General features: G+C 37.5%; 1 protein-coding gene and 1 long non-coding RNA gene across 11 annotated transcripts in view; one reads left to right on the forward strand and one right to left on the reverse strand.

Moving 5' to 3' along the window:
• Nucleotides 1-2,632, forward strand: part of CPPED1 (calcineurin like phosphoesterase domain containing 1) — a 58,367-nt gene extending 55,735 nt beyond the window's left edge. For all 7 annotated transcript variants that reach the window (XM_086853731.1, XM_086853729.1, XM_086853730.1 and 4 more), the window contains one exon: nucleotides 1,344-2,632. In XM_086853731.1, the coding sequence (XP_086709857.1) occupies nucleotides 1,344-1,570 (227 nt within the window). In that variant the 3' untranslated portion in view covers nucleotides 1,571-2,632. The remainder of the gene's footprint in view (nucleotides 1-1,343) is intronic.
• LOC111935964 (uncharacterized) lies at nucleotides 647-16,727 on the reverse strand. Of its 4 annotated transcripts, XR_015277194.1 has the most exons (8): nucleotides 14,628-14,715; nucleotides 12,669-13,043; nucleotides 12,132-12,203; nucleotides 4,583-4,788; nucleotides 4,198-4,270; nucleotides 3,971-4,051; nucleotides 2,640-2,724; nucleotides 647-1,049 (listed from the first exon to the last, which is right to left on the reverse strand). It is a non-coding gene; the product is annotated as an uncharacterized LOC111935964 (long non-coding RNA). The 4 variants fall into 4 exon arrangements; XR_002867954.2 differs by lacking the exons at nucleotides 12,132-12,203; nucleotides 12,669-13,043 and having other exon boundaries at nucleotides 4,198-4,273; nucleotides 14,628-16,727; XR_015277193.1 differs by lacking the exons at nucleotides 647-1,049; nucleotides 12,132-12,203; nucleotides 12,669-13,043; nucleotides 14,628-14,715 and adding an exon at nucleotides 5,729-7,938 and having other exon boundaries at nucleotides 1,725-2,724; nucleotides 4,198-4,273.
• Between the last annotated feature and the right edge of the window lie 254 nt (nucleotides 16,728-16,981).

The following is a 16,981-nucleotide window of genomic DNA, read 5'->3' on the forward strand; positions in this document are numbered from 1 at the left end:
CTGATGAATATTTTTTTACCAAAATCTAAATGCTGTTCAGTGTGGTGCTCAGCTGTACTATGGGGCAGAGCATGGAAAGGCTAAATGGCAAAGGAGGGTGGAATAAGCTGAGAATGCTTTGAAAAGCATTGTCTAGGGCAGAACATTCTCTCTTGGGGAGGAAGCTGCATTCTCAGCTCTCTTGTGAGGGGGTTTGCAGACTTTGACAGGAAAGAGAAGTTCTTAGCAGCAAGATGACTTTTTTTTTTAACCCAGACTCAAGGGCATTTCATCATTTTGTAGTAGTAAAACCTATCTGTTAAAATTTATCAGATATGGAGAGGGGAACATCATCTGTTTGGCAGCATGAATCTGACTTGTAAAGATAATCAAAAAGGCCATTCAGAGTAAGGAGTACAGTTCTATCCATTTGTTTGTTTATGTTTGCACGACAGTGGAAACAAAAAGTAGTGATTACCGGTTTGGAGGTGAGGATGACACAATTCATTTAATTTCAAATTGCTTCAGAATTTCTGTAAAAACTCCATATTTTTACTTCAATAAAATCCAAAATACAAGTAATCTATGTTTTTAAAAAAAGGAAACAGAACAGCCTTAAGTCATTAAAAATACAGAGGGTAATCAGAGCCAACCTTCCTTCTTTGTCCCCGTACCTGATAAATGTTAATTCATGTCATTCCAAGCCTGACTCTTGCAGGTGTCAACCTTTCCTTTCCTGGCTGCTCCTCCTCCTTCCCCTCTTCTTAAAACTCACAACCTCTTCTGCTTTATTAGATTTCTTTGATGTACCTGGCTCTGTTCAATCTGCAATACCTTCAATGTCTTGTGAAATGACTACAGCTTATTTTCTCATGTATGTTTTTTGTTTGTCTTGCCCCCTTTATTTTGTTAAGGTCACTGGCCTTGGGTGTACAGGTTTAAGCTCTCCTTAGTAAATTTTCTTCACGCTGATTGACAAATACAGCTCTGCTCCTTTCAACCTGTGTTTCAGTCCCATCATTCTCTAGGCAGGTATCTCATTTTAATCAGCTGCTTCTGGACTGTCCTTTCTAGACAAAGGAGTGGAGAAACAACAAACACATCTTGCAGTGGGCATAAAGAACTCAAGAGTCCAGTAACCCTAAACACAGCTGGTAGAGCACAATGAAGTTTGATTAATTACTTATTACTATTAGAATTATTTACTACTATTTACTAATTATTTGTTTAAAATGCAAGTTTGGGTAAATGGTTTAATGTTAACTTTATGCTTGATGAGCCATTAAAGAATGAAAGTAAATGTGACACCTGTAAGGTGCTAACTAAATACATACTCCTTTCTTTTTTTTTTTTTTTTTAAACAGGCATTAGAGCTGTCTTTTCTGGGCATTACCATAGGAATGCTGGAGGGTCCTACAAAGGCCTGGAAATGGTGGTGTCATCAGCTATAGGATGTCAGCTGGGACAGGATACACACGGCCTTCGAGTGGTGGTTGTGACAGAGGAGAAGGTGGTGCACAGATACTGCAGTTTAACTGAACTGGGCAGCCATGGTATAGAGAAGGAGCTGCTGGATATGCTTGCTAAGTAAAAGTAGGCTGTGTCAAAAGATGTGTTTCCATATTAGATAAATATAAACAGTTTCATAAAGTTTCCCCAAGCCGAACTACAGATTTCTGACTGCAGTGTCCCAGAACAGCTCTCAGTTTGTTGTTGTCCTAAATAACAAGGAAGTTGTTGACATGTTTTTCTTTTTGAAAATGAGACCTATGAGGAGTATGGGAGAAGAGCAGAGCTGTATGGTAATGTGTCAGTGAAAAGTACAGTTCTGAGTATTTTTGCTTTGCTCCTGGATAATATTTTCTTATTACAGAGAAACTGGTGTCTGTATAACCATTAAACTTGAGAGGGTATTTTAAAAAAACATTAATAAATTTAGTAATTTCTGTTACCTCCTGAACAATATGAATGGGACACATTTTTACAGAAATAAAGCTCAAAAAATGTGAAATCAGCAGACTCCTGCTGACTTTTAGCAACTTTTGGATCATTTCCTGTTACCTTGGTGTCATATTTTCTCCCATTTCCCACACTTTACTTTCTTAGCTCTTCAGAGCCAGGAGCAACAGAGAGCAGACACATTCTGGTTTGCAGTCACAGCTTGGGTTTCTGTTATATCTCTTACAAAGTTTTATATAATGTTATATAGTTTTATAGTTTCCATTATATAGTTTTATATAATGAAAAGTCTAATGAGGCTGATATAAATGTCACTGACAGAAACTAAAGGTGAAACAACTATTTCTGTTTTGAAATTTCACTACCATTCAATTAGCATATATTCTGGCTCTAGTTATTGAAGTTGGAATAATTGCTTGGGGAGAATATTCTGTATATCTGTAATACTTTAATCAGAAGTCACTTTGTTGATTCCTAGACAAGTGGAGAGCTTTGATTTCCAAATGCAATGTAGAATGCCTTACTGTAAGACAGTACAGAATGCTACAGAATATTGAAAACCCTAAAAAGTATGTTTTCTTGACTGCAGTAAGTCTTTAAAAACAAATTTATGAAATAGTTTACATGCTGCAATCCACCTCTTTTTTTAGCAAGTGTATCTAATTTGTTGGAAATAAAGTCTTCATGTAATTAACTTGTACCTGCTGGGGTTTTAAGTATTTAGCTGAACACATTACAATCCAGGCCATGGGTTATCTGGATCTGGAGCTGGTGCAGCTTTGGCACCTGAAGAGGGAGGAACACAGTGAGCATCATTAATGCATTCTATCATGTTTTATGTATGTACTCACATACAACAGTGTTCCCTAGAGGGTATTACAGGTATTTAAATATGGTGAGAGGTATCAAATGCTGTGCTGAAGAGTCAGTTTAATTGCATTTTAGTCACAACAGTTTATCAAGGAGTCTCCTTCAAGACTGATTTGTGGAACTTCTGAGACTGTAAAATCACCTCTGTAGCAGTGCCTTGCAGCAGTGAAGTGGCTGTACCTGCAGCTGGACAGGGCCACTTGGGGACTGCAGGCCCATGAGCAGAGGTAATGTTGGATTAAGAGAGAAAGGAAATGATTTTTCTTTTATTCTTCAGTTGCCTTTCCTTAGCTGAATATTTTCACAGTCTCATTTTCAGTAGAATGTGGAAAATGAGGAAACATTTTAAAGCCATATAATACAATCATGGGAAGGATATTTAACCATAGTTTGTGGCTAGAGATTCCACTATGTAGTAAAAAGTTACAAAAATAATCTGGGAATGTGTTTTTTTACCATCATAAATGACTAATAGTGTTTCCTCACTTTTCTAAGTGTAATTAGCTAATTTAGAATTAATACTGATGCTTTAACTAATTTGAAATGGCAGAGGTCCTTGCTGTCACGGTGCCTCATCTTGTTTATGTCAAGTAAAATAAAATACGTTAAATTATGAAACAATTCACCCATGGAGACCCTAATTATAATTTAAAACAACATCTTTTGATGTTGAAGACATGATTTTGGTACCTCCAGCAGGGTTGGTAATTGTAACTCTCTGTCAGTGTCAGTATATGACTTTAAAGCAAGATGTCACTAACAGTTCTAAGTGCTGATAAAACAAGAGAGCAAGGGAGTCCTTGTGTTGCTGTGGGCTCAAGAGGCTGGGCAGAGATTAAGAAGCATCAAGTGACTATAGTTCATTTTGGTTTCTCTTAGGCTGCTAAAAGGATGAGATAAACCTCAATGACTCTTATTAATAAAATGAGGAAAATTCACATTAGAACACCAGAGCAACCTGTGAAGGTAACCAAATACTACATAATTAAGTACAGTCTGAGGGAGAGACCTATGAACATGAGGCAAATGACTGGGAACAAAGTCTTTGAGCGAAATCCTGGTTTGCCAACTTCAGTGTAAGAAACAGATTTAAGAACACACTATTTCTGGACTTTCTCAAAAAGTCATTAAGACATGAGTACACTGTTTGTCTGCTGCTTGCCTTTAGTGCATTTGGGTCCATTATCTCGTCTTTCAGGTTTTAATCGAGGTAATATTTTTATAGGCCTACGGTATTCAGCTCCTGGAGATTAGAAACAGAAGTGAAACACTTCATGTCTCATTGAAACTTCATCACATTTTTTACACTGGCAGAAGTAAAGTCTTCCCTGCCATTTCTGTTTGCAGACAGCCTGTGCCATGGTCACTGCCTGATGATTCTCTTCTTACCTTTCTTAGCTCAGCAGCTTGGTTCCTAGTGTCTATTTTTTTCAGCCATTATCCTCAGATAGCTGGTTTTATTCTGCTATGAGACAAAAAATTGAAGACAGATAAAGTGAAAGCAAATCAAACAGCAGCAGTAAAACCTAAACATTTCACTGCTTAGAAGGGCTCAGCTCTCCCTGTGTGTCATGGCACAAGTGTGTGTCTGTCCCTGCAGGCTCACACTCATCGTGTCACTGCTTAACACTGAGAAAAAGCTGCTTCTCTTCATGTCCTCCCTGAGCCTTTCTGTGCAGACTCCAGCTGAACACAGCAATATTCTTTAGAGCAAGGGCAATCTTCACACACACAGCAGTTCCCAGCGTGCCTACCAAGCAAACCCTGACATTACCTGGCACCTCAGGATTCCCAGTCACCAGGGAGAAAAGCATCAGAAAATTGTAAAGAGGGAATTTCCACTTCACTAGTATTCTGCAATTACTAGGGATGTCTCTGCTGACATAGAAAACATCACATCATGGCATGCATGGAAGTGCAAAGCCAGGCGCTTTAGACTGCAGGCACTGTGCTTGTGGACACTTCATTTGAAAATGCTCCCTAAATAAAGTGAAAAAACAAAACATATAATAGAGAAAAAGCATTAGACCAGCATATTAAACTAGCTTCCAGCCTAAATGAAATATACCTGTGCAGCAGCAGATACAGAAGGGGCATCCTCAGAAAACCCCCAACACTCACAGAACTAAGGCAACACAGACAAATCAAAAGCTTTTCAAGCAACACAGAAAACATACCCAGCACTTATTTTCAGGATTTAAAAAAAAAAAAAAAAAAAACCAACTGAAAAACACCAAAAGCAAAACCACAACCCACAACTCAGCCTACTTTTTTTAACTGACATTTTCATTTTTTTCTCTAGAAGTAATTTTCTCCACTAGCACTTTGTCAAATGCAGATAGTTTAGTACATTTCTACTAATAAACACCTTTTTTTTGTCTTTTTCCTTTTTTTTTTTCTCTAGGAGATCCATTAAAGCCTCATTCTATTTAAATTTATAATGCTGTCATGTCACTTTTGGGCAGCCAGAAATTGAAACATCCATTTTCTAAATATATCATTATCTTTCTCAAACATTGCTTAGAAAGGTCTAACATTGTTGAAAACCACAATTTGGCCTTTTAAATTAACTGGTAATGGCATTATCTGTATTCAAATCTTTCTCACCTTCTTCCATATATAAAAGACACAGCAATACAGAAAGGTAGTTAATACTGCTCTAACAAACCAAGATCCTCAGCCCTGCACAGGGCAACCTGCCTGTCCAGGGATTTCCTGAATCGTGTCACCAGCACTCCAGGTAGGACACCAGTGACTGTATTTGAATACATGTGAGACAAAGATAAAAGAACACAGCACAAAGACAATGAATCTTCTGTCACTTTGTTTACAAAGTCTGAGCTGAACTTAGTCTCACTCTTTTATTAGTTCTGAGTCTTGCTCTCTCTAAGCCAATGAGGAGAAGGTAGGGCCACCTTACTTTGCTTCAGCTGTGTAAAAGCTGCTTTCGCACTCTGGCCAACCAGAGACTGTAGCTGGAGACAGGTAACTGCACCGGGGGATTCATCCTGTCCTGCAGGAGCAAAAGCCAGGGCTGAAGAGGTCCCTACTGTGCTAATCCGTGCGGTTCACTTCCCAGGATTCCTAAAGTAACTCAGTTCAGTTAGCTTGGGGCAGCAGGCAAGAGGTGAGGGCCTGAGCTGTCACCCCATGAAGTCAGAAGATGAAGACACAGGTAAGAAATGAAACCGAAGTGGGAAACAACCCACTGTTGAGCTACTGGCTGCCCTCCTGGGCTGAAGCTGGTAGCATCCTCTCCTGACACTTTTGAGGACTAGGGGACACTCCTGCAGGCTGTTAACTCTTTTGCCTGTGCTGGATACTCACAGCAGTTCAATATCAATACATTTTCACTGTTATCAAAAACATAAATACCAGCTGTGTATAATATTGTAAATATTGTACATTTATGTGTCCCATAGAGGAAAGTTCCCCGACTGCCCTTGTGGTCACTTTTTTCACACCAGGCAGAGGATCCTTCAGAGATCACATGGTACCTTTTTCTGGGTGCACATATTTCCATAAAAAGGCCTGGCTGATTCACAGCATTCCTGCTCTGGCTCACAAGGTAACAGCTACAACCTTCTAAAAAGCTCTTCCCAACCTTTTTAATTGTTGAAGCAATTGGAGATATAACTGCAGAGAAGTGATGTAGCACATGAGCTTTATAGAACAGTATTGTCACCTTCACCCCACCCTCAGTCCTTTTTGGGGATATTTAGAATGTTATTTGGCATATTTAGGAATATGATGACTGTAGAATGGTGTATTAATAATTCAAATTTATTTCATTTTACTACAGTCCCATACAGAAGGTGAAGTGGTTATTACCAAAAATAAACTCCAGCAATAACTGGGATTGCTGTACTCATTCAGTGCATCTCAGCATATTTTTTTAAGACTGCAGATTTCTACATTGTTCTTTAAGGTGCTCTGCAATACAATACCATCAAAAACAGGACAAAAGAAGAGGATCTATCATTCATGATAAACACTGTTTTTTGTTAGTATACTGCCTCAATGCAATAATGATTACAGTTTCAATCACTTTTCCAAGAAACAAGGTAAAAGAGAAAGAAATACCAGGGCATTCTGTCTGTTTACTGTGACCCAATTTGAGAGCTGAGACAGACCCAATTATTGTTCAGAGAACAGCATTCCTTTTTACTGTGCAGCAACTTAACCAAGACAATAAATTCATGCATATTTAAAAATCATTTGATTTAAAAACATAGATGCTGCCAATCTTACCAATCAAAGGTCTTTTCATATTCCCTTTATTTCGTACACAGCCATGACAGGATAACTGTAAAGAAATACTTTGTAAAGTATTTCTGAGCCTTGTTTTCCATAGAATTTTGTTTGTTGTGGGTACAAGTGGAGATAGTTTTTTATATGTGGGTCATTCAGAAGTCTACATGTTACAGCCTGCACTTTTTATACAAATCAGTTTGTAATATAATCAGAGTTTAAGAAAAACTAGCAGTTGGATAAAAATAGAGAAACATGGATACATACCAAGGGGTGAGTCTAAACAATCCAAAGAACGACAGGACTATGTTAAAATCACCTTGCAATAAGCTTTTTACGGAAAGAACTTGTACAATGTGTTTGTTTCACTGTTTTTCTTATCTGTGCACTAAGCCATGTAGAAGTTTCCTATTTCTCTTCTAGAAAAGCAGCTCACAGATTATTTCTAAGCCCTCTATTATCAATGCAGATATCTAACAGCTCTCCTTATCCTAAGAAACAATGCAATCCTCATTTATTTCTCATTAAAGATGCATTGTAACACTAATCAGCTAAAGGTATTTTACTTGAAGCTTCTGAAGTTTATTTTTAATTCTTCAACATGTTAATTGCTTTGCTTTGCCCTTGGGTTCCCAGAAATTAAATACAAACATGAAACTTCCTGTGGAAGTAAAGTAAAACACATGAAATTTCTGTACTCTTACACAACACTACAGCAGTGAAAGATTAAGCATGTACTGCTTAACTATTTCCACTTGATCCCCCCTTCCTCACTCTCACCCTCTTTCTTTAAAGCAAGAAAGTAAATAATTTTCACCTTGTTGTCTTCCATGATTAGTTGATGAACTTCAGGACATTATCTACTTCCACCTGTGCTCCTATACTGCACACACTGGGGAGAAAATCCAGTTGCACAGATCATAGAGACCAGAGAAGTGCCTACCCTGCTTAGGGGCAGTCTGGCTAATCAAGGTCTCAGCCTTAAACAGGAATCTGCAATAATGTATAATTGCCATCCAGTTCAGTGCAGAGAAGGGCATTAAGTTACTCAACATTCTTTTTATTTCCTTACACATATTCATTTGTAAAAGTCTTGATACTGTTTTATGATTTGCAAATGTAGAAGGGGGATTTGTTACAAAATTCAATTATGCAACCTCTCCACTGATGTATCTGAAGGCAAGCTATCCCTGAATGAACCTGCTGCTGTTCCCAAGTTTCAGGTAAGGAACGTTGGCACTGCGGACTCTGGGATCTGTCGCCCAGTAGCGTTATTTCAGTGCTTCCCACAGTGGTAGGAGGTAAAAGCCACTTAACTTTAGGACAGTGAGAAATCTCTCAGTTACAGGAGGACCTGCTGATTAGCATTCCCAGTTTTAATTAAATCTGGTGTAGCTGCTGCCCTTGGGGACTGAAACGTAGTGAAGATATTGTTTGAAATTAGGACATAGTCTTGCAGAGGCTGAGAAGAAAAACTGTAGGTGGCTGTAAACCAGGCAACCATAGTTAAGACTCAGAGATCTGACAGAGGCTCAGACTCCAGCTCTACAACCAAATCTCCCTTAACCACAGCCACAGGAGTTGACCTCTTGATTTTTAAGTAAAGTTCAAGCCAGTATTGCAATTAGTTGGGTCCTTTAGTGTGAGAAACTGTTCAACTCAAGCATTTCTTTGCAGTGAAATTGTCTATTAACACTGGAAAGATTCCCCATTTCTCCTGGGGAGATAATCCTTTCATTACTACTGATGATTTCCCTCATTCTCCTCTGGCTGTTGTCACTCTGTCTCAAAGATGAGCAAAGCCAGAGCTTCAGGCATACATTCAGTGCAAGCCTTCATCTCCCAGGTAAGTTGTAAATTCTTACTGAGCTTCCCACTAGGCTCACTTGTGGTTTTTACCATTTCAACTACCACACAAAGGGTATTTAATTATTCCTCCCATGAACTCTGAATGAATGACATCTTAAGTAAGGTCTGTTAATGAGACAGAGATCAAACTGATGCTTGATGGCAACACTCAGAATTTTTCAGCATAATATTAAAAAATGATCCAGTTCATAGTTTGCTCTCAGTAGTAGCATTAGTACTTCCAACACACCATAGACTAACTGGTGAATATTATGCCTATTACAAAATAATAAACATAAAGGGAATTATTTAGCAAATCAGATCAATTTTTAATTTTAATTAATTTTTATTTTAATATATTTTAAGGTAAATAAATCACTTCTTACCCTGAAAAATATAGAATATAATTAGGACTGTATTCTGACAGTTCTAGAAGTGTCATTAAGCATAAAAATCCTTAACATAATACTTAATAGTAAAGTTTATTTCTTACCTTCTGAACTTACAGTTTGCTTAAAAATCGCAATTTTTTTTTTAAATTTTTTTGAATTTTTACATACATTAAACAAGCAGAACATGAATTGGTGCAATATACTTTTATTGTTTAAGGATATAATATCTTATGTACTTGTTTCTGGGGTGTCTCAATACAGTTTTGTATCTTTGTTCTCAGATATTTATCTTTTTTTCTTCTTTATATCAATGCTAGAAATACTCCATTGCAAGAAGTTTCTATATTAGTGCAACAAGGAATGTATTTGTAGAAGTAATTCTAAACATTTAAGCAAAATATTTCCAGATGTTATTAAATTTTAAAAATCCAAAACTTGAGGGTTTTTTAATTATTACGCTGAATGCATGGATGAATGCAATTACATCTTTATTATTCTGCACTGACCCATCAGCCCATCTGGGGCTGTAGACATGAGCTGTCTTCTCTGCAGGAAAATACTGCAGTGGCCTCATACAAGGCCATGGGAAAGAGTTCCCCTAAAGAAATCATAACAACTCATTTTCTTAAAAACATCAGTGTTTGCTAGGTCAGCGGTGAAAAAATGGCTTCATTGTGAAATCTCTCATTTAACAACAGTCAGGCTAAAACACAACTTAGAAACTGCATTCTTCAACACAATAAAACCCTTGCAAATATAGAGCACATCCATCAGTACCATTTATTTCTCAGTTGGGGAACTCACAGTACCTTTTCTTCAACATTTATGCTCATCGTTGACTCATTACTTTAATACTACCAGAAAGCTAAATTATGTCCAGTGGTTTCACTGCAGAAACAGCCTCCAACTGTGCACAGGGTTTCTTACAGGGTGAGACACTGAAGCATTACGGAGGGAACAGGGTAAGCTGAGTTTCCAGGAGGCTCGTGTGAATTCAGACACTAATTATGACAACTTAAATTCAATACAATTATTTTGAATTAACACCTAGGCCCAGAAATAGGAAAATTGTCCAGCTGGCTCTCCACATTTAGAAGCTTAATAAAGAAGCAAGAAGAAGAAAGGATAGACAGGTAGATTTTTTTTCCTCAAACAAAACTTCCCTTGACTGAACTCTGCCTGATAACTGGAAAAATGACAGCAACTAATGTACTACTGAATATGTGCATTGCACCTTTTTATCACCTCAGCCCTGAGCAGGTACTATTTCAGTGTTGAGTACTGAACAAGACATGTGACTAATGCATTTTAATGCATTAAAAGTCTTGATAAAAATAACTATTTAGCAAAGAAAGCTTTTTAGTTAAAAAGCCTTATGTGTTTGAATAGTCTTACAGCCTTTGCAAAGTAGAACCAAATTTCACTCAAATTAAGACTCTAAAAGCCTTCCGAAACGTTATTCAAAAACATTTTGATGTGCTGGAATTGTTAGCCCCTTTCTAAGTGACATCAAAGGAGAAGGAAATTAAAATCTTCATAATCCCCAAAAATATCCTAATTTCATTACTTGACCTGGTATCAAACTATTTGGAAGGGCTGTATTCAGAAATGTCAGCCTGTCATCATCTCTGCTCCTGGACATTAAATTTCACCAGGAACATTGTAAAAGTAGTAAAGGGAAATTTATTACCTATTATTTAGCCCCAAACAAAACATGTGGAAGGAAATTGTATTTCCTTACCCTGCTTCTAAGTTAGAACTTTACTACTTTGAACAGGCAAATCAAATGCTAGGAACATATTTATGTATATAGGTCTAATTAGTGAATTAAATTGTTGAACCTTCTCTAAAAGCTCTTGTGCTTACTCTAAAGGAATTAGAGCAAGATGGAACTAGTCAGCATTTAAAATCCTCTGAAGTTCCAGTGTCTTTTTCATTAAAGGCCCCTGAAAACAAAATCTGCCTACGGTTTGATATAAAGGTGTAAATTTGAAGTTTACATTTGGTTACAAAGTGTTTTTGAATGCTGAACAAGTTTGGAAATTTCTGATTAGCTGTCAATGATCTTATGAGGTGTTATGTTCAGAAAATGCATAATTATAACTCCCCCTCATCTTTACACATAATTGCACTGGGTGTTAACAAAGACAAGCTCCCAGTGAGGGATGCTTCCAACTGCTGTTGCACTCATCACATGCCTTTGACTTCACTCTCAGCAGCAGGTTTTCCACTTTCTGCTGGATGATGCTTTTTAAAGGGAAAGCAAGCAAAATACTGGTTTGAGATATGAAAAACAGTACAGATCCCCTAATGCCTTCTGCTGCAAAACAGATGATCTGTTGGGATGACAGGCTGAACTCCTGAAAGACAAAGGAGTCCCTGCCCTTGAGAGAGTTCCAGAGATGAAGGCAGTTGATAAAGTACATTGATCAGCTGGCTGGATTGGTATTTGTGAAGCTGATCAGTGCTCCTGATGACACTGCCAGCAGCACAGAGCACTCTCTGTCTGAAGAACAGTGGAGATTTCTTTTGGAAATGTGTGCACATGGAGGGAGAGAGAAAAAAAGGCCTTTTCATATCTGTGTTAAACACATACACTTTTTTAACCATACCAGAGTGTGCTTTAATGCACAGCCAGCCTCTTCAACATTGCCATGCAGCCCAACACACTCCAGGGACACCTCGTTCAGCTACCGTGATCTTTGCAGACAGGCCCAGCTGAAAGCCTCCACACCATTATTGATTAAACTTGCCAATGAACTACAAATCGTAAAAATCTTTATGAAGTTCTTTCTAACATTTGTCTCAAGAAATGTTGATCTGATAATTCACCTTTAGCAGACAGTAGTTTTCAGTCAACGTTTCCTTTTTTTCCAATCCAGGTGGAATGGGAACTAAAGAAATCTGGATGATCGAGTGAGTTGGAAAAAAAAAAAAATAAAGCATTTGTTCAAAAGGCTGAAACCCACAGACAAAATGAGGCACAGATTTTAAAAGCAGCAGGAAGCATTAACATTTATATGTTACAGAGTACATCTCAGTCATACAAGAGGAATTGCATAAGCTTTTCCACCATTGTGGTGATAAGTAGGTTTTCTTAAACAGAATGGAAGAATTTGTAGCCTGACTTTTATTTCTGTGCCAGTAGCAAACGTACTCCCCAAATTCCATCCATTTGAGGGCTGAAGAGAGAAAATAGGGCAGCACCTCTGGAGGACAGTGTGTATGTGTGGTCTCAGAAAAGACAGCAGAATCATTTGGCTGGTGCAGAACATTTACAGTAAATGTTTTTCAAGCTCCGTGTCTGTTGTGGTATTTCTCAAACACATAAACAGAGTACCCTCACTTTTAGTTTTCAGCATCAGTTACCTAGTAGCAGATTTAGGGATGACCAGTAGCAGAAGAGGGTTGCCTTCCTTAGGGAGAAGGACATTTGCCCGATATTTTTACAATTATTTTTTAAAATTTCAGTGACAAATGCTTGCTTTTCTTGGTGCTGCCCCAGTCAATAACAGACCAGGTTTTCAAAGTCAACTAAGCACCAGCCATCCCTCCTAGTCTCTGTGATTCCATCCCATTTAAGTTCTTCAGTCAAAGCAAAGTCCTGGCAAACAGTGAAGATGTTAGATGGAAGATTGCCAGCCTGAGCCAGGCTTTCAGTGCTGCACTGAAAGGAGCAGGAGAGCTGCACAGGCTCAGAATCACGTCTTTAAGATGATCAAGAACTGCAGTGACCACGCTGTGCTGTGGAGCAAAGGAACAGAATCAAAGTGAGTAACTGCAAGTTATTTTGTCTCCTGATTACCTTTACTTAAGTCCTACAATGTAGTATCTGTAGTTATTTAAGACTGTTTATTTTCACTTTGCCAGGAGAGAGGAAAACAGATCTGCATATGAAAGGTGACACTTCTGAAAGCAAATGCTGGCTTAGAGACTTTAATGTTTCAAAAATATTTATACATTTCTGCTTTCAAATGCCCATGTTTAGACACTGGGGTTTTCATCTGAATAGAGACTGACCTGTACTATCACTGAGTTCACTTAGAATTACAGGCCAAGAACTCAGGGAAAAGTAATTTTGACAACCATCCATTAGGATGAGCCTAACCACTGCCCTCCAAATAGCTTTCTCCTTTGTATATACAAGAACTGTCAGCATATAGGGCTATCAGAACTGAATATTGAAAAAAAGAAGCAGCCTAAGGGGTGTAATAAGAAACATTAATCTGTAACTCCACTTCTAATCTAACTTAAAGAGTGCTTATGATCATAACTAAATTACAGAATTACTGGGAGTTTTTGCTACTTTGGATTCTGAAAAACTGAGGCTAGAATAATATTTCAGGGCCCTGTTTTGATATTATCTCACTGATTTGAACTATTTTTAATTTTAACTGACAATTTCTCTTGGCTTTCTGAACATTAAAATTAAACTGGGTTACTCTTTTTTTCATAACAATTATATAGAACATAGATTAAGGCAGCCAAATTAGCTTGCTTCAGATGCACTGATAAATTTGTTACATTCTTCCTGCACATGCCAGATCATCATCTGACTAATTATGTTTCTACAATGTGCCTCATTGACTGTGATACCTCTTTCATGATGATCAATGAACACTTTTCTCATTTTTAAATAAAAATGAAATATATGTTATTTTTAGAGTCAGATCAAGTTTTCAACCCAACAGTGATTGCAAATACAGTAAACAAGAGCATAATACTATATATTAAAGTTTCTGTGCAACACATTAAATCCTGGTATCCTGTGGATACATAATCACATTAGAGCCCTAAGCACATGTAATACTTCTATTTCTTGACATGCTGGGAAAGAGAAGAAACTTTAGATCATTGAAATAATTTCATAGTCATATACCACCTCTACAACTATGTCACATGGCAGCAGGTTATAATGTCCTTCACACTGCTATTGGGTAGCATATTCCTATGCATGCAAGTCTCAAGTAAGAAAAGCCACTTCATTTCGCTGAATTTCAATAGAAACAAACAAACAAACAAACAAAAAGAAATCCTAAGACTTTCAAGCTCCAAGATGCACACTCCAGTCCAGGATAAGTGATCCTAAAACTTGGGATTCCCGGACTCACGTACTCTGTGACAAAGATTGTAATGGACATCAACTCCCAAGGGAAGGTTTAGCACAGCCCATCAGCAAGTTGAGCAGAGGTACCCAGGACTGTTTTTCATGGTCAAGGAGTAATAAAGCAAATGAAAGTCAATAATGTGCTTTGTTGAACAGCTGTTGGCCTGGGAATACCCTGAGAAGGCTCAGTGAAGCAAGGAGTGAAAGTCAGCACAACTTACCAGAGGTGTTGGGAACTGTATCAAGGAGCATGGCCTACACGTGTCCTCTCTGGGCCTCCATGAACTATTCTGTCACAGTAAAAGGTTCTCATACATCAGTGTGCAAGTGCAGATGTATTCTGGAGACAACAAAACATTCCTGCAATATCCCTACTTGTGCATATTGCTGTCTGCAAAGATTAAAAAAAAAATATTTCACTTTGTTTCATACATGCAGACACACTTGTACACACAGACACTCCTGTTAATACACCAGGCACTGAAACAGAAAATTTTATTTTGAAAGGGACCTCTGGATGTCATCTACCCAGACCCTGCTCAAACCATGCACTTAAGCTGAAATAAACACATAACCTCTTCTTCCCTTGACAATCAGCATAAAATATTTATGAAAAACAAAATCTTACTTTGGCACCCTCTAATCACAGTTCCACTTACTGTTCCATTTTTATTAAAGAAAATACAATGATATTAGAAGTTCAGTGACCTGGCTTCACACTCTGGGTAGCCATATTATTTTGCAGACATTTTCTTGCTGGTCTTCAAGCTGGCAAACTAAAACATAATGTCCTACAAATAAAAGATATCCAAACATCTACAACTTCCTGGAATTTTACTCCAAAAATTCCATTCCACTTGAAACAGAGATTGAAGTCCTTTGTAGCAAATCAGGACAAGATTATTTCGTAAGAATCTACTTGTTAGAAAGTTATTTTTATTCATATCATTAAAACCTGTCTTCTTACTTGTTCAAAGAGAATGCCAATCTGATCTACTGATCACAGCTTTTGAATATCCATGGTTTTAAACTTTTAGAATGCATGAATCCATACATTAAAAAAGAGATGTGTTTTTGTATTTCATATTCTAGAAGCCTTATATTGTAGACATACAAAATTTGTCTGCCAATCCTTTTAGTCAAGACAAGAGAAAAAGTAATTTATATCTATTAAGTTCCTATGGCTAGAACCACAGTCCACTGAGAGTACAGCTTAAGCAAACCTTAAGAAATTCTGACTTTCTTTCTTCTGTAATAAATTTTGCAGAAACAAAAAATATACATGCAATAAGATAAATGATAGAGGTATGGGGGTTTTTTTCTTATTTATTTGTTTGTTTGCTTCATGTAATCTGCAAAGTCACATGTAGGGTACCACTAAAACTCCCTAACATCAACCTGAATTTTAGTTTTTACACACCACATGGACAACATGACAGTCTGAAAACAAGGAGATGCCACATTAGTGCTGACCTTAGAAAATCAGTTCACTGCAAATGGGTGACCGAAGCATCCACATCCTTTGGTAGGCCTTTCCCATTATTGGCAGTTTTTGAAATCTGTAGCAAATCTCTCAGTTCTTGCTGCATTTGCCTCATGTAAATTTCAGCTCACATCAGAAATATCTCAGTTATGATATATTAATTACTGTTTCCTCACTTCTCTGTCCTGGATTGCACTAGATTTCTTTTTAAGTCAGTGCCCTTGCCACAGGCAGTGCACATCCAGCACCATTACAGAATTATTACAAGCCAAGGACTTCTGACCAAAGGCTCTTATCACCTTAAGACCACAAGCTGCAGGGAGCAACTGTCAAGATTATATTTAATAATTTACAGTACACCAGATTCTGATGACCATACGATATTGATGTTAAATCTGATTTCGCCTGCACTAGTGTGCTTATCAATGTGCTTTATCTGTCTCCAGACTTTCTGGAGATAGAAAGTACTTTTTTTTTTAAGATTCTGTTGGGTTAATGCTGGCTTTATTTTTCTCTCCTTGATAGTTCTCTTTAGGCAATAGAAATAATAAACAACATCTGGAATAGATATGCATTACAAGTTTGTGAGGCCGTCTTAGGAATTGGATTGAAAGAAGGATGATCTATATGAATTTTATGGACCTTCATTGAATGTTTCCATATTTCATCAATGTATGATTTCAGATACTTTCTCAAATACAAAGAACACTGTGTAGAAATGGAGGCAAAAACATAATTCATGTTACGGCAGGAGCTATCAAATCTGGAGGGAATTTTTTGAGGAGGCTTCCCTGGAAGAAGCTATTTGAAAAAGCAGCATTTGGGAAGGCATCAAATCAGCAATTGTCAAAGCAATAAGATTCCACATAAGGCACCAGCCAAAAAACATCCCTTGCCAGTTATAACATTAGTTTATTCACAGTCCTGCTCTTCGTTGGCATAATATAATAAATATGCAAATTTAGTCATTGTTAATGACATCAATTATTTCCCGCTTTTGCTTTAAAACCCAGTGGGAAAGAGCTACTGCTATATGTGTATCTGTTGTTTAGCAGGCACATAAGACCTGCCAGAAGATTACAAACATTCTGA

This window comes from Cyanistes caeruleus, chromosome 17, assembly GCF_971803275.1.
Source record: "Cyanistes caeruleus chromosome 17, bCyaCae1.hap1.1, whole genome shotgun sequence".
Lineage (NCBI taxonomy): Eukaryota > Metazoa > Chordata > Aves > Passeriformes > Paridae > Cyanistes > Cyanistes caeruleus.